At 41.4% G+C, this 18895-nt stretch overlaps 1 protein-coding gene across 8 annotated transcripts in view; it reads right to left on the bottom strand.

The window, feature by feature from the left end:
- The window catches only part of LOC111869652 (tensin-1), a 354704-nt gene that overhangs the window by 21689 nt on the left and 314120 nt on the right, over positions 1–18895 (bottom strand). For 7 of the 8 annotated variants that reach the window (XM_023861317.1, XM_023861321.1, XM_023861320.2 and 4 more), the window contains 2 exons: positions 7127–7661; positions 3956–4141 (listed from right to left, as the gene is read on the bottom strand). In XM_023861317.1, coding sequence (XP_023717085.1) covers positions 3956–4141; positions 7127–7661 — 721 coding nt within the window. The remainder of the gene's footprint in view (positions 1–3955; positions 4142–7126; positions 7662–18895) is intronic. The other variant, XM_023861323.1, reaches the window with a different exon arrangement.

Here is an 18895-nt window from a genome sequence, read left to right as displayed (position 1 = left end):
CCTTTCAAACAAATAAAGAATATATTTCACGCTGTAATAACAGTTTATGCCTGATTCCTGAGATGTACAGGAAAATGGATGCTGTTTGCATACATCCTCTTAATAAGGTTAGAATGAACTAGCTAACTAGTAACAAAATATGCCATTGGAAACTATCATGATGCCTATTTTAGAATCCTAGCAGAGGATACTTTTGGGAAGAAACAAAATATGTCCTTTCACAGCCATCTACAATTCAGGGGAGGTGAGAGTGGTCGATTCCTCTGCTCCTCATCACCTTCTGAGGTCTCTGGCATTGATCTCATATGCTTTTCCTCTGAGCAAATAGTTGAACAGTAAGCACAAACAGATATATGCATGCACACACACAACTGTTCCTTTCTTCTCCTCTGACAAAATACCATGGAGTGTAGCATCAGCACAACTGGGGGTAGGAGGAGCAGGTGCATTCACAGGCACACATACAAAAAAGCATTTACTTCTCAGTGACCTTCATAATGTAAACTGAATGAAAACATAACAAAAATTTGCATTAGTAGCACTTTCTCATGCCACTTCAGTATGTAGTACACACTTTGACTATAATACTAATAATAATAATTGTGGGACACTAGAAAATTAAACTGTTTATCTGCTAAAAGGTGTCCATTTTCCCAGTAGTTTTGTTATGCCATAAAAATTTTAAATACAGCACTTAAAGAATGGTCAGAAAGACACTTTGTTTATTATTAACCCCCTTATAAATCAACAATCACTCACAGTGTGCTATCTCTTGTTTCAGAGCTTGAAGAACATACTGTGGTAGCAATTTCATCTACCATATGGAACTTTAATATCAAAATTATAAAATGAAGGCTAATGAAAGAAAATTCAAGAACATTTAAGTTAAGTTTAAATACTTTCCATCTGAGAGTCATATGTTGTCACATATATCCAGTTCTATTCTGAATGTTACATTCAACTACTCCAGGTGGAAGAACCAATGTCTCAAAATGAAAATGGTCCACTGTAAAGTATCTTTAATGTTCCATTCTTTCTGTTATTACAATAATGAAAGTTAAAAAAGATAAAGTTATCCTCATGCTTAATTAGTTAAGCACCACATAAGGGCGCATGTGCAACTGTAATTACAGCCCCACCATTTCTAACTTGGGCACTAGACAGTGGTTAGTGGTCCGCTTCACATTCATGCTACCTTACCCCATGCAAAACAGTCCCTTGTACCCAATATATAGGAGGCTAGGTGGGCCCCAGAGCCGGTCTGTAAACCACAGGCAAGAGAAAAATCTCTTGCCGAGCAGAAATCAAACACTGACTACCTGACCATCCAGCTGACAGACTAGTCACTATACTGAACTATCTGGGCATTATCACAATGGTACAGTATGAAATTAACTTTTGAATTACGGACTGAAGTGATCTTATTATGTACAAAATATACAGTTGCAAGAACTCCAATACACATACACAATCAGTACAGTAACTTGCATAATGTAATTCGCCATTTTGCACACACACAGACACATATGACACGACATATACAGAACAGATTCACTGTTGTTTCCCTGACAAGCTGCACACAGACAGAATGTTATTCTCGTTGGTTTGGCTCTTTCAAAGTAACTTTATAAAGATTTGAAACTAACACAATTATATCTCTTTTTGTTTCTTCAATTTAGTTATTTTAAGACACTGAAAATATCATGGCTATATAGTACCTATTCAGCATCAGGTTATAAGATAATTAATGAATGTGGAGCAGTAGATGGAAACAGAAGGGTGGGGGAAAACTGCAGTACTTGGAGAAAGCCTGCCCCAGCGCTATTTTGTCCATCACAAATCCTATATGATTGACCTGGAATCGAACCAGAAGAATTATGTCTGTACTGAAGCTTTAGGAATGGTGGCATGTAAAATTACAAAATATTCGCATATGGTATTTTTTAGACATAACAAAACAAACATTTAATTCTTTTTAAGAGAGACAGGTCATTCTGCTAGATCTGAACATAGCGATTTTCACCTTGAAGCTATTGTTATTACCTGTCATTATCATGACAGGATAAAAATTAACATACTACATGCTGGATATGCTATGGCAGTTTCTGATCAATCAGTGCATGATATGACAACCTCTTGTTCTGTACTGATTACATGTTATGTTATGATCACTGTTTTCTGGAATGTGACAGACAGGTACCAATAATTCAGAGAAACCTGCTGCTTCCATTTTCAAGGTAGAAGACTTTACTAGTAAATCTTAGTGACTTCCACTACAATAGCCAAATATAAAAATTAATTTAAAAAGGTAAAGGTAAAGTTGTTCCTGTGCTTAACTAATTAAGCACCATGCCATGAAGAAGTATTGGGGAGTGGATGTATAGAACCACGTTATCTTGACCTTGGCATTAGTTTGAGGTGAGTGGTCAGCTTCATGCCCTGGATTCTTTACCCTCGATGAGAGAGCCCCCTAGTACCCATCGAATAGAGGCTGGGTGCGCCCCAGAGCCCATCTGGACAACATGAAATGAAAATTCTTGACTGCACTGGGACTTGAACTCCAACCCCTTTGTCGCCCAGCCCATAGCCTGCCGCTGAACTGACTGTGCTATTCTGGCTCTACCTAAATTAATTTATTGAATAAAAATCAAAGATAATAAATATGTTACCTTAATATAAATTAAGAGTCGGGATAGCTCAGTCAGTATAGTGACTGGCTACGAGCTGGATGACCAATGGGTCAGAGTTCGAGTCTCAGTGGGGGTGAGAATTTTCACTTCTCCATGTCATCCACACCGGCGCTGGGGTCCACCAAACCTCCTATCCAATGGGTACCAGGGGGTCTTTCCCCAGAGGTAAAGCTGCAGGGGCATGAAGCTTACCACTTACCTCCAGCTCGAACAATATTATTTACTGTGTTGTCTTATAATTACAGTGCTTAGATTACAGCTTCTGTTTACTGAATTTCACTTGAATTATTGTCAGTATCCTTCTTACCATCACTTGATAAGTGTAAGGAAGTTAAAACTGTCCCATGCCCTTTAGAGAAAAGCTGCTATTCTAGCACAATACCAAAATTTTTAAACCATGCCTAGCTTTACAGTTCCCTCTATCAAAGCACCTGGAGTTAAATATGAATGTCTGACACACACATATACACCTACATCAAAATATTTCTGTTTAGAACAAGCAGGATCAGCCATTACTGACTTACAGCTGAACATACCTTGAGAAGAGAACTCATCTTAACAGATTCAAGATGTCTGCTGCAAGGATTATGCACAATACTTAATGCCAAACCAAAAAAAGTTAGGGAATGAGCTAATATTATAACAAATCCAATTGGTGTGCCTGCTTTAACTTAGGGCCTACACTTAAAACTCTCAAGACTTACAGAAAAAGTGTGACATAAGATGTGTTTTTCTCTGCGATATTCCTTCCAAACACCTTTCACTCTGATACATATTTGGTGAGTTACATGCAAGTTAAACCTGAGATGAGCAAAAAATATACGTGTAAGTAAGAAATTCACATAATATGACTGTTACTTTCTGTCTGCTTTTAACCCACAATGGAATCAGGTGTAAATTTTCAGTACAATGTCCCAATAAATTTTTACAATACCCATTCAGTTGAGTTGTTTCATGCATACAGACAGAGAGACAGAGTGATATTAATATGGCTCCACAGGGATGTGACTGTGCCTACAAATGGGCACTCGATTCAGGGGGCCGCATACCACACTTGGTTGACATATACTACACATCTCTCAGCCTGAAAGCACACTGTACATCACCTGTTGCTGCCATGCAGTGCTGTTAGTATTGAGAGAAGCAGATGCAGGGGCAGAAGTTGCGGCTAGAGAAGCCATGAGGCTGGCCAGTGCATCCTGTTGGTGGTGACTGTTATTGTTGGTGCTGTTGGTGGTAGTGCTGTTAGTAGCAGTTCTACCCACCCCTCCTCCAGCACTGCGCCTGAGCATGGAAGATTGTTGCTGCTGCTGTTGCTGTTGTTCCTCCACCATTGTGAGAAGGCCTGCAGAGTCAGCCTGTGGATCTTTGTTATTGAGCTCACCATGATGAGGCAGGGCAAGACCCAGGGGGTGAGCAGCCAACACTGCTTGAGGGGATGTAGGGGGACTCTGTTATAAGGGAATATGTACAAGTTAGTGGGGAGTAAAAGAACTGGTGGTAAGAAGTTTTTTGACAAGTTCTATGTTTATACCATTGCCATCATTTCTAAGGAGATATTAGCTTAACAAAAGTAGACATTTCAAAACAGAAACACATGTCACTACTTCTTAATTCTGTAACAAAGCACCATGGCATTGTATTTAGAAATAGGAAAGGTGAAAAGAGGCAAGCAAATTCAAATTTTTGTATGGTGTGGGGGAAGAAATGAACTTTTTATTCTGCAATCTTATTTACTTACAGATGAAACTGTGCTTCTGGAAAGTAGGCCCTATTGGCTCCAGGTCAGTTGTGTTTAAGAAAACTATCCCACTAACCTGCCAGGGAATGAAACCCAACCATCAAGTCAAAAGTCTGATTCCTTGACCAAAAGAAATATCAGAATTCAGGAATCGTTTTTAAAATGATGTATTGCCATAAAATATATTCTTACTGGGTCATGCTTACAAACATATTCCTATGGGATCATAACGGTGGATTCCAATATGCTTGAGGAATATAGTGACTCCATTTTCTGGGTATGTTAAAGACTGAAATGGCATAAACAGTATGTTCCTCCAATACGTTATACCAATGAGAGTCTGTGGTGTCATAACTAATAGACAGCACCTCCATCTTTAAGGTACTCTGACTTACAAATCAACTTTTATTCAAGTTATGCCACTTACATGATACAAACTCACTTGATCTGAATTGAATGACTTCACATGACTTAATGGCTGTGTTTACTGTAACTGTTTTGAGTTGATTTGATGCAAAATTTATTTACATACATACATATATATATATCTGCTTGTATCTAATGATGCTTTGAATTGCTAAAGTTTATACAATCAATGACTGACAAATTGGAAAGAATGTAGATGTAATGATGGCCTAATTTTAGGCAAAATCCTGCATTTTGCCTGCAGGAACTGACCATAACTACAAAACCCTAGAGGGGCAGCATATTTCCAGGCCAAAATTTAATACCAGGGCCTCCTAATAGTAAGTAGGAGTACTAACCACTCAACCACATGCTCAACTACTGTTATTACTCAGTGTCAAATGCCCAACACACAAAAAAAGTGAAAAAGAAAGTGTAAATTCTAGATATGTAATTGATCAACATAGAACTTTTCAAATTGTTATTTACCTAATTATACAGCAAAAGAGAAAGAAAACTTTATATACAAGAACCAGATTTCCTAACTAAACCCACTGATCAGCATTCTTCTCTTGGTTGTTCAGTCACACATACCACATTCATCATTACTTCTTCTACTAACATTGTGACCTTGTGTCTAAGTCAAAAGGCACCATACACACAGTCCTTCTAACAGTTATCTGTGGGGATGACTTTCTGTACAGACATCATGTTCTATTCAAATTCATTCCATAAACTTTTACCGCAGTTTTTAAATACTGCTCTCAGCACAAATGCACACACACACGCTCATGCGCGCAGATGGCAGTTTCCAGTATGGTTATTGGTGCTTTTCTAAGGAGTTGCATGATGATATTCTTCCATTCCATACCAACAATTTTTAACCCACTTACAATGTAATTCAAATGTATTCACTGACATGTTAATAATGTACTCTATGGCACAAACAACAGCAGTGAACCTTTTCTTACTGCAATACATAATTTCCTTGTTGACAAACAGAATTCTGAGTGACTCTTTTGGTCAAAGTGAAACATTTCTGTCCACATTAGGCCTACAAACTTGTTGATGGTTACATGCTAGTGTCTGACAATGGCCTTCATATGTTGTAGAATTTAACCATACATTTTTGTTCAATGGTTTAAAGTCTACAGAAAACATCGTGTGTGTAAGGTCTGGTAATGAATTATGACAAATACAGCAGCAATAGAAAGTTACTGTGAAAATAAAACAATTGAGAATGGTCATGCTATTGCTCAGACAATCAGATGCTGGCTTCTCACAGTACAGCCCTGGGTTTAATTCTGAATGACTTCTGTTGAGAACTCTGGTGGATGAAATGGTACTGGACTAGAATGTTCTCCAAGTTTCTTCAGTGTCTCTCATTAATGATCATTCTGCAAACGCTCCATAGTCATATATCACTGGCTCCAGAGCTGACCAACAGCCCAAACCAAACAGCACAGTAACATATCTTAGGTCTTCATCACTTGTCTGGCATCTGGCTGGTTACAGCAAATAGAGCTCTCTAGGCTTAGCAAAGAAAATTGTTGCAGAAATCTCTACAAGCTCTTATGAAGATAAAGGGATCATTAACCATCACAACATGTCTGGCCAACTTCATGGTATATGAGTAAATAAAATCAGTCCAAATTTGCATACGAAAATATCTATCCCTTGGTGGGGACATAGTCAATAGAATTTAATGTTCCGTCTTATAAGTAACTAAATGTCTGGCAGTACAACCCAAGGTTCAACAGTGCAAATATCAAAGTCCACTACACACCTTTCGTTTTCATGATCTTATCTCCCTAAAACCAATCTTGTTTTCTTATAGTTACAGGAATGGTAAAAGACCAAGTCCCTTTAATGTGTCCTCAAACAGGGCTATAGTAACAGCCCCTAACAACTTATGGAATACAGGGTATTATTGGAACAGCTGGCAGGAGAAAACCAAGGTGCTCAGAAAAATGTCTGCCATATTGCTACTTTATTCACCACAAAGAGGATGATACTGGGTCTCGGAGGTGAAATGCTGGTGACTAACTGCCTGAGCTATGACACCGTGCAAGATCCATGTTATTATTATGCTTTCTCTTTGGTCTCCCAGCATCTGCTGTTTTCAAGGAAGTTTCCTTACCAAAATCTAAGAATATTGAGTGACCTGTGCATACCACAAAGTTCATCAGTGTGTAATATCCTAAATATCTGTTTGGTTCCTACTCCATTGCTCCTAAAACTAACATATTCCAATGTCATACAGAATATCCACATGGTTCAAAGGACTTACCTGCGTTTCTTTGAACTTCCTGCTCTGTTCATGGGCCCTTTTAACTGCAACGAACGGTCTTTCTCTATCAAAAGATGAATCTGACTTCTGACGTCCAAGGGGGCCAATTATGCCACTCGGGTAAGATGCAGACGATGACTGATGACTGGGAGTTGTGCTAGTTCCATAATATCTTCTGGAGGACGTTCTGTTTGGCAATAAAGGTGATGCTGGGGCTGATCCAACACTGTTCAGCTTATGTGTTGGTGATGTGGTTGTATTGATATGAAGTGGAATTGTGAAGTCTTCCTGATCATCATCATCATCTGCAAAGTGAGTAGTGTCACTGGTATAGCCATCTGCACGATGGCTTGCTGACGGACGTAGCACACGACTGTAACTATGTTGCTGGATGGTTCGGAGTTCGGTGATGAGACGTGATTCTTGTGGGTATCGCTCTGTTCGCATCTGCACTTCTTTCCTCTCCCTGAGCTTCTGCTGCTGCCGCTGTAACCAAGTCAGATTGTTGCTGTTGCTTGTGATACTCACTATGTGCCTGCAACACGAGAAATAATCCCCATGAGTTCACAGATCGACAATGTCAGCAATTATTTTTGAAGCTACCATAAATCCCTAACTCCACGAACAGAGACCTTCTTAAGATGCTAACAGAAGCTCAGCTGGTCAAGAAACTGTCTGCATTTAGAGAACACAACGACGTCCACTTCCTTGTCCACCAGATCTCATCACTGGACCCTATTCTGAGCCAGCGTAATGGAATCAAGTTCAGACACCCCATTATTTTAAATTAACATTTCATCTATGATTCGGTATTCCAAGGTTTCTTCTATTGACGTTCTATGACTAAAATTTTTACATTTTTCTCCTCTCTTAATATGCGCTATAGGTCTATATAGGAGAGTGCACGGAACCAAGGAAAATCATGAAGGGATACAGAGAGAGGCAGTTCCTGACCGGAAATCGACCCGGGTAATTCCTGAATGGGAATAATATAATCAACCGGAATGAAAGTTGAAGGTCTGAGGAACACCACGAAAAGTGTTTGGATGCGATTCAAACAGTGACTCTTCCAAACACAAATGGTGAACGAATTATACATTCGCCATTATGCTTGATACAAATCAGTATCGGCGCCATAATCACATAGGCTTATGCTTATCTTCTCTCGCAATGCACTAATTGATGAAGATAGAACACAGAAACAGGCCACGGAGTGCATGAAAGCTGACAAGGGACAGTAGGTCATCTGCCGACACAAGACCTCCGAACCGTATCTGCGAATGAAGTCTACGTTGTCGTCGTCGTGGTCGTCGTCATGAGTTTCTTGCACGACGTGCACGAAAGAAACGCGCATACGACTGGTCGTGTGTCTGTCCACACGTTTCAGCCCGGGAATGGCTGGATGGATTTTGATGAAACCTAGAATGGCTATGAAGACTAGTACGAAGATGGATTATACACATACCCAAGAGTTCTATACTAAATACTGTTTCTAACCCAAAAATGAAAATATGTCGACGGTGCGAATTATAGGTGCTATGTGCGTCAATTTTCAAGTTATCCACCCCCCCCCCAAGAAGAAAATAAATGAAAATGCCTGATACTTAACATGTTTTGTTAACATGAAGCAAAGGCATAAATAACATATGTGGAAACTGTGTATTCTCGTACGCACTACACCCTCCTAGTCTCAATATACAGGGGGAGATCAGGTTTGTCGATCGGCCCAGTCTTTCGCTTGTTTCGAGAACCACTGGACGGATTTTGACGAAATTTGATATGAACATTACGTCACTAGAGCCCATTCCAAATTCGTCCTTCTCAATTTCCCAGAATTGGTAATAGCAACGCTGCCCACGCGCGAACTGGTGAGGTGGGAGCGACACTCGTATGGCTACGAAATGCATTAACCATGACAACTGCAGGGAGCTTATTAAGAATAGCAAAAACAGCTATAGTGGTAACAACAAGCATAGCAATGACAGAAACTGCAATAACCGCTGCAACGGGCTGTAGAGCTTTTGGAAATGTATACACGCTGGCATGCGAATTCAGAAGGCCAAGGTTCAAAGAACGCAGAAAACTGCGAGCGTTTCAGTATGGACTGGACCTCTCTAATCTTGTTTATTTTAAGTGTGCTAAAGTGAATACAATACAACACAGATAAATCCGAAGGACTGCAAGCATACTGATGTGTTTGTTGGTTTAGTATGACGCTTCTGCTCACGTGGGAAATGTACACTTTATCTGGCAATGCAACTTGGGCTATTTACTCTGACAACGTGCTCAAGTGAACGTAGATTACGTCAAAGGACTCTTTTAAGAATGGTGATGTGTTTATTACGACCCTGTCTTTTGCAATGAGAAGTGTACTACTTATGCACTTAATAATTCCACGTTACGAACCCAGGGGTTGCTGAAACTCTCAAGTTCTCTCACCTTGAGTAGTTCCATTGGCTGTGAACCACACATGCAACACGCCCACATTTCGGTAAAATCGGTCAAGGAATTTGAAAGTTAATCGCCCGAAACACAAAAACGTATAGTTCTCTACTTATTGCCTACTCCATGTTGATTTCTTCCTTGGCTTACTCCTGAACCTTGAAGATGGAGTGACATATTCCATCGAAACAGCAACGGACTACAGGACGTTATATCCCAGAGGACAGAATTCTTCATGTACAGCCTTGTTTCCTGAATACACTCGTACATCTTTCCTGCTCATAAACTTTTGGTTCACTGTCGCGAGCGTGCAAAAATATCCTTCAATGCAGCCATCACCTCGTTAGTGTAGTAATTAGAGGACACGAATATTAGTAGTGAGACTTAAAGGATTGCGGGACTGATCCTCTCTGTCACCGGTAACCTCAAAAACAAAAACTTGCCACTATAATGAAAATCCAATACTTATACACTGGACTGGAGAAAATCCTCAAATTTCGTACCTAACAAAACATGTCATCTCAGACAATGGACAACTATCAAAGTAGCTGTGGTGTAATCTTTATTCTTCCTCCTAAACATAAACTGTCACTGAAAAAGTGACTATCACACAGACCCCGCAATCGAAGGCGAGAACTATCTACGACCTCTCGAAGACTTAGGTAGGTCGCACACCGGCATGCGTCAAGACACGATGTCTGCGACATGACGCAAAGAAAGGAGCATAGTTGAAAGGAGTGAGATTATGAAAACCGCCGCACACCGGTCTGAGTCATGATGCTGACGTCAGCTTCATGCTGATGAATCACGAATGAAGCAAGACTGCGCCTTTTGTCCCATGTCTTGATGCTTGTCTTGGCGCAGTTGGTGTGCGGCCGCCTTTACAACATCGGCTTAAATCCACTCGGTGCAGGGATGACGTATGTCCTTGTTCTTGTGCGTTCACCATTCTCCTTTGCAGCTTTCTAGGCCTTGAGGCCCAGACTTGCCGTCCAAGCAGTCCTACAAGACGACTGAAGGGCTGTTGCATAGGAGAGGCCAGAGGGTCTGATCTGAAATGGCTGCATAAGAAGAAGGGTAGGCGTTTTTACATTAGTTGTGGCCGTGAATGTTATGAACATGTTATTTCAGGGTTCCTGTTTCTCTCTACATATAAGTCGCCATGAAACTGACAATGAAAGAACAATGCCTCCAATTCTTCGTTGTCACGGGGATGTATTTATCGGCCGTTACTTAGCAATGACAGAGGTATACAGACAGACCTACTCTCCCATTTCATACGACACGAACAGTACAGAAAATGACGCATCCAAAGATTCTTCTACTGTTGCGTGCATTCGATGCAGCGGAAATATGTTCACCCAGCCGTTGCCTAGCAACGACAGGGGAATACAGACACAGACTGATAAGAGGGATTATTGAAGTATGCCGCTGAGCTTGGCTCAGGTGCTAAGATATAATACCAAGTTTCATACAGACTGGTTCAGAAATTCAAAAGTTGATAAGGGGGATACACACTGACAACATGATCATCTCAGAAGCCTGCTTTTTAGTTATTTTTTTTCAAAATAAGAAAAGTAGGCTAAAAGGATCTGTAAGTCACAGTCTCGTTTTATATAGTGTTATGTTTCACGTTGCATAATCTGAATTGGCGGCAGTCTTTTATGTTACAGCAAGATTACGACAGAGGCCGTGATAAGGAGTTCCTGTCTTTATGACAGCCAGAAGTAACAACCCCGCTACCTTACCACGAGCATGACTGTTACTACCAAATTTGGCCAAATCGGTCAAGGAGATTCGAAGACAATAAAACAGGGCGTAACACACAAAGCTGATTAACTTCTCTCGCATAGGACATAAAACAATAAATACGACTAGCATTCCCAACTGCCTCAGGTAGACGTAACTTATAACTACATATGAAAAGTAAAGAAGTACAGCCCACTCACTATAAGCCCAAGATGTCTTGTGAAGAGAGACTCCAATCCGGCTTAACCTTCGGCACTAAATGAAGGTTAAGCCACACCCTCTTTAGCCTTAAGGAAATAATCCTTGGCACCAAATGGGCAGCAGGCTGGGTGGATTCAACAGAAGATGTGGATGCGACAGCAAGGACAGAAATCTCCGTCCCCGCAGGGAACCGAACTCCGAATTTCTGGTCGTCCAGCCCATAGCCTAGTCTCTATGCTAAGCTACTCACCTCATATAAATAACAAACACAAAATTACACAGTCCAACATTATACACTACACGAAGGAACGTAACAATTACTAACACAAGACTTGCATAAATAATTACCTGGACTTCTTCCGAAGCCAAGCTCAGTTATTACCCTGCGACACAAGCTATCCTCCGAGCTGCTGCATTTCTTGGAAAGCTCAACTACCCGGAGCATTTATAGTAATCTTGATTTCACTGGCGCCAAAGGCACGGGGATATAACAAGTTTACACGCTTTATGGCATGTCACGATCCGCCGAGCAGGCTTCGAGAGCGTAGTAACCTTCACTTTACATCTGACTATATATTCTGAGGGCCACAATAAAATAACTGTGATAGCACAGACATTTTGCCAACATCTGAAGACCTACCATGTCATTTGTGTACATACCAGCGGGCTCAAACTCTCTGCGCGAAGGTTTCTTACGTAGTGCATGGGCTTCCGGAAGTATTGGTTTACAGGGGTTATTATGTAATGATCAGACAGGACTGGGGTCTCCTAGGAACATGCTGCTACCTGCTTAACAGCCTCACCTAAACAGGAAAACTTTTGTGCTCAAGGACCCGGTGACTCTTCATGCTGTTCGTTAAGACACAATCTGTTTTCATATATTATTTTACCAGATCACATAATTTGAACTGTCGAGGGTGATTGTGGAGCAATTGGTGGAATGAAGATTGGCAGGGGAAACCGAAGTACTCGGAGAAAACCTGCCCCAGCGCCACTTCGACCACCACAAATCCCACTTGACCAAACCCGGGATCGAACCCGGGCCGCCGCGGTGGGGAGCCAGCGACTAACAGCTTGAGCTATGGCGCGGCCTCAGACAGACAGATAAACAGTGATATACAGATAGAGAGAAATACATTACACTACTGCAGAATGTATCTAACTTCAGGAAAATATGTAAACAAGTATGTTTACAGTCGGTAGCCCCAGACTCCACACACTTCTTACTTCGCACGCCGTCTAGCTATATTATGTAGGAGCAGTTTGTCGTGACGCCTTCTTGCTAGAACCGAGAGATAACACAGTAAGATCGCACTGTTATCAGCCCGAGTATACAGCGAAGTTTTCTTTTAACACTGCTTCTGAGAAAGAGGAGCTGTCTTCTTTTCGAGTCCTTAAGAAAAAATACGATGATGGTGAGTTCTAACTGCTAATTCTAATAATATTTGTAAAAATAAACATAATTAAATTTTGAATTTATAATTTCCTAATAGTAAAGTTTTTGCCGGTCACGGTAGCCGAGCTGTCTAAAGGGCCCTACACACGCTCCGGTAGACCTGTCAGGTGCGCCTGCACAGGCGCGCCTGCGCAGGTTGACCTGAAAACCCCAGTGCGCCCACACGCTCAGGTACACCTTTCCGATATTACTTCAGTTGTGTTTGCTACGGTCGGACATGGCATCTACAGATGACGATCTTCTAGCTGTATTTGGCTTATTATTAGCTACAAATTGTTTCAAACCGAAAAGTAAGCGTCAAACCTGGTGCAAAGAGTGGTTGATGAAAAGAAACGTTTATTCACATGTGAATTTGTTACGTGAATTGAAGTTGGTCCCTAAAGATTGGCACAATTATTTGCGCATGAATGAAGAAACTTATTTACAGCTCCTGTCATTAGTTGCCCCAGTAATTAAAATAGAAAGATACCGTTATGAGGATGGCCATTTCACCACACACTCCGGTTTGCCTGGTTCAGGTACAAAACTGCACAGGTCGTCTAATGATTTTTCGAATGTGCTCCGGCGGACTGTTCAGGTCACAATAACTGCGACGTTTTGTCATCCACACGCTCCGGTCGACCTGCGCAGGCGCGCCTGTGCAGGCGCACCTGACAGGTCTACCGGAGCGTGTGTAGGGCCCTTTAGGCATGTACTGTCTTCGCTCGCTTGGAAACTGGGATCGTGGGTTCGAATCCCACTAAGGACATGGATGTTTAGTTTGTATGTGTGAGTTTTTCTGTGTTTGTGTACAGGTAGAGGCCTTGCGACGAGCTGATCACCCGCCCAAGGTGTCTTACCGAATGTGTAAGATCTAGAAAAAAACCCGAAGTGAACGGAGAAGTTCGTGGCGGTAGGCGTAGACCCACTGGGGCTGTAGTGCCGAGGAAAAAAAAATAGTAAAGTTTTTGCTTATTATTTTTCTTAGAACTTTCAGAACTAAATGCCATCTTCAATTGTCAAAAAGAAATATGGTTTTCTCATTGGAAAAATTAGGGGCCACCTTATATTCGGGCTTATATGGCAGTTCTCTTGACCTTCACGCTGAAAGTCTGGTCGAAATACAGGGCACGGTTAACGAATTCAAGTGCCCATGGAACCACGGTGAACCAGTTATTACATGACACAGCGTGTTGTTGCAACATCTACACGCGTGTTACCTCAAACCATAACTCAACGTACCGAAAATAAACGACAGAGACGTGTCCTGGCCCTATTATTAGCGTATATCTTGTCTTTTTTAAATTTTGGCCTATGCTTCGAACGTTTACTTTCATCCCTCCAGATCATAACTCGTGTGTGCATGGGTGAGTGGGTGACTGAACAAACTACCAACATCAACTCAAATAACAAACCTAACTGAACTAAACCAACACATATACCTAAACTATCTAATCCATCCATCCACCTACTTACCTATTACCTAAGTGACTACATGGTATAAGACAATTTGCTTAGTTGACTGACCACTTCCTGTCCTTCTGCAAAACACAATTTCTATTGCACACAGTCCTTAACACTGGACAAAAGGCCGTACCAGATCAACCCCCTCAACTATTTATACGCTTTCCATTTCAATAGTATCCTTTACTGTACGCTCTAATAGCCCAAGATTCCTGTATGTGTCAGACTATTACAATAGGATTAATTTGCAGCGTACTATTTAAATATTAAATGAATATATATACACATATAATCTGTATACTGAATCACAGCAGCTTTCATTATCTTTTCAATAAAAGTCACTTTAATTAACAAAATTGAATAGCACGTAAATTTTTAACTATCTACACTCTTCAGCAACAGAAAGGAACGCTAATAATTCCGCCATCTTGAAAATATAATGTACTGTTGTAAAGATATTCACACTGTCTCGAGTCGAATTTTCTTCGATGTAAAGATCATAACGGGCCTTACGCCTTAACACTTGGTAGGACGACGATGATGATGATGTATTTAGCTAAAAATTCAAAATAAAAACAAATAAAAGATATAGGTCCTAAAAGTTCCATATTTTATAACCTGAGCTTGATGTAAAATATGGCTTGCAAGACATCACACAAATCCAAACACAAAAAACGATCCAAAATCACTTGGTCTAAGAGCCCCAATATGAAATTTAGTCAAAATGCTATGTAAAATATACGGAGAGGAAAGGCTTCCCGATCCCGCGTTCATTTTATGCAGTTATGTAAAGCCCACTCCAGTGCTACACAATGTGCTGAGCTACTTCACTCCCTCATAGCCTGTTTAGATTTTCACAAGAAGAGAAAAGGCAACAGATGACGTCAGCTATAATGTAACTCACTTCTTTCTGGAATCTACAGACATGCTTGGCGATGAAACATACGCGTACTTCCCGCCTCTCAAAGAAGACGTAGGCGGAACTTTCAGTCAGACCACACAGAAATTAAAGTTCTTGGCAAAGCCAACTTTTCTGCATCGAATTCATTCATTACCCTTGGCCATGTCCCGGCTATACATCAAACTTTCGCCTCAGGAACCGCTTAATTTAACAAAAGTAAGTACTTCGTGCTGAAATCGATTTACTTGCACTTTACAGCACAATAAGCTTCAAGGCAGGAATAACACCAAAATTAATACATTAAAGTCTGCTAATTTAAAACACTGTGATCTCATACACCTACTTTTATTTTTTCAAAATAAGGAAAGCAGGCTACTAAAGGTTCGACCACACAGAGCGCTACGCTATGTTCGCTACGTACGCTACGTACGCTGTGTACACTCTGCGACGCAGGTAACACAGGGAACATAGCGTACGTAGCGCTCTGTGTGGCCGAACCTTAATAAGAAGTTCTAGGAGAACCTAGTTGCCTACTTTCCTTTGATATGACACGGATCGCATAGAAAACGACGCGTCCAACAATTACTCTGCTGGGTGTAGTCATTGCATCGGTAACATTTTTACCAAGCCGTTGCCTAGCAACGATAGGATACATATACACACATACTAATCTGAAGGATATAGGAAGCAAGCCATTCGGTTGGGCTCAGGTAAGTTTCATAAAGACTGATTCAGCCTCTCAAAAGTTGACAAGCATGGTGATCTCATAAACCTACTTTTATTCTTTCAAAACATGAAAAGTAGGCTAGAAACTGGAAATGTGCATTGGACTCACATCAAAGAGCTGTACCTCAGTATTTGCATGCGCCTGTGAGAGTTTTGGCTACAGGGCATATGGCAAGAGCATGGTGCAAGTTTCATAATATATTTAGGTGTTATCAGGTCCAACGCAGTAAACAGGAAGCAAACAGGAAAATTACGTTCCTCCGAAACGTCGGCAAGACGGCATTCTTCACAGTCACCGCCGTGAAAACCTCAAATCTTACATATTTATTTTCAGTTCATATGAAAGCACTTTCAGTGAATAATAAGATTGTGCTGTTATGAGAAGTTCAAAACCCACAAGAATATGTAACTTCGAATAATAATATTATTAGTGAGTAATGAATTGTAAATGAAAGCAGCTGTTGCCTAATTTAAGACATTATATCCACCAAAACCTACAGCGGGAATAATCGATCTTCTGGACCCAACCCTGTGCCTCTGTGAGGCAGCACTGGACCGTGTCAAACAGAAGAAGGCTATGACAACCAAAGCGAATGAAATGTATCTGTGGCACATCGACACCACCCACGACTCTGCATGACGTAGGCACACCTTTCACCCCAATTATCCCGAAACTGTTTATACTTCCAGGACTGTAAATCCACAGAACTTCTGGCGGAATTACAAAGATGTAAGAGAAAATAAATGTGTGTGTTCCGCATTTTAGTGAAATGGCGCAATGCCACGCCATGAGATCACGCTGGATCAGTAGGCAATCCGCTACCGACGCCCCAACCGCAGACACCAGACACAAGTGTGGCGGGCTGCTCTCTAACAAGGGGCATGTAACTTTTTTTTATTCAACGATCCTTTATTGCCATTATATGGGAGGACAAAATTAAACGAAGAATGGGGAATGACGTGTAAGCAACCGGTAGTTGCCTACTTTTAGGGGCTGTACTAGTTTTATATTGTGGTTTTTTGAATGTCATTATTGTGATCGTTGTACACGATTTGGTCAATAATATTTTTCGTTGAGATACACAATATGTAGCCACCTAGTCAGATTAAGTCTACTTACCTTCCGGAGGAATATATCGCCTCCATCTTCAGGGTTGAAGAGTAAGCCACGCAAGAAACCAGCATAAAGCAGGCAGCTCCGTTGCCTAGTGCTTACGAATAGTACAGGAAGTGACAAATATACGCTCAAGTGTTTTCTGTGACGTTCGAACCAAGTATTTTAAGCTGACCACAAAACTTTCTAAGGCCTATTTCCCATTCCCAAATCTCTGTGGTTGTATTCTCGCGATCGGGAGATCCTCGCAAGACCGGGAAATCCCCTGACGTTCATATCCTTAATATTATTTAACAAATATAGCTCCAAATTTATTAAATATAAACAAATTGAAGGATAACTATACAAGACCACGAAGGTGTAGCACTTAGTGACGTTTATTTACTATAGCGAAGCCACGTGATAAAGTCATATGAATTAATTCCCATCCACCCCTACCAACGCCACCCTCTAGCTGTTACGCTCCCCACTACAGCGTACTTCCCCTATATCCACCTCAAGTCGTCTAGCCATTCGGTCCACAGGGATGTTGGCAGTGATAATGTTCACAAACTTACCGGCTACTTCTGCTGATTTGTTGCTAGGCTTATTCTTCGACACTGTAAATGGAAGTCACATGTTCCTCCGAAACATCGGTAGACTTTCACCAGACTATACGGGGCTATATCCCACAAGATAGAAGCCACCGCTGTGAGAACTTCAATTTCAATTTCTTTGAGAGACGTTACAGAAAAAAAAAATGAAAATTTATTGTGCTGTATTCTTCTTCATCGCAAAATAATTTCACGTTCTTTGGGTATTCCGGCATTGTTCCACCTAAAAGGACAAAGAAAATATTTTAACCTGAAAGTAACCCGCTTTGGTTTCTAAGAAAGGGTACATGAGAGCCAGCAACTCTGAGCCATACTGTGTCCGCTTACGAGAGCTCACTCAAGCTATTTATGGACGAGGCGTTGCAACTCTGCAGCTGCCTCGAAGTGCAGCCAGTTTCTTGTTCCGGAGTGACAACAGCCAGGAAGTTGGCGCACAGAAGAATACGCAGGCCTTCTGCTGATGCAACGTTTAAAAGAATGATAAATGGCAAACGTGAGTTGCCCCGATGTAACCATCAAGACCCGCAAGATGTACAGGTCTGCTGTACTCGGCACTAGACCGAACCAAGTGGTCACCTTCACGTTTCGGCCAACTTTACTCCTAATATATACATGCAGCCCCTGGTGACTAGACAGAAAGCTTTCTTCAGTGGATTAATTTCAACTTGTGAGATTCAAGTGGGGATCCGTTGCGCTGATCACGTGACACCATCTATCCTCTAAAGTTGGCACTAATTCGCTTAGTGGGGTGTGGAGTCCAACTGGGTCCACTCGGCACGGCAACCACTGATTGGCCTATTGTAGCCTGCCCCGGGTGATTATGATGATGGAGAATTTGGTGGAATGAATACTGGCAGGGGAAACCGAAGTACTCGGAGAAAACCTGCCCCAGCGCCACTTTGCCCACCACAAATCCCACTTCACCAGACCCGGGATCAAACCCGGGCCGCCGCGGTGGGAAGCGAGCGACTAACCGCTTGAGCTATGGCGTGGCCAAGTTGGCACTAACTTCGCCGACAAGGGGCGGTCGTTCGTTCAGTATAGTTCCCTTGCGGACTAAAAACCACGGAGTTTGTTTGAGAATCAAGGTTCTCACAGCGATGACTATGAAGCTTATTGTTTTCTGGGCTATGAGGCCGTGTAG

This window comes from Cryptotermes secundus, unplaced genomic scaffold (genome assembly GCF_002891405.2).
Source record: "Cryptotermes secundus unplaced genomic scaffold, Csec_1.0 scaffold986, whole genome shotgun sequence".
NCBI classification, from domain to species: Eukaryota; Metazoa; Arthropoda; class Insecta; order Blattodea; family Kalotermitidae; genus Cryptotermes; species Cryptotermes secundus.
This window is presented reverse-complemented; position numbering and strand designations above follow the sequence as displayed.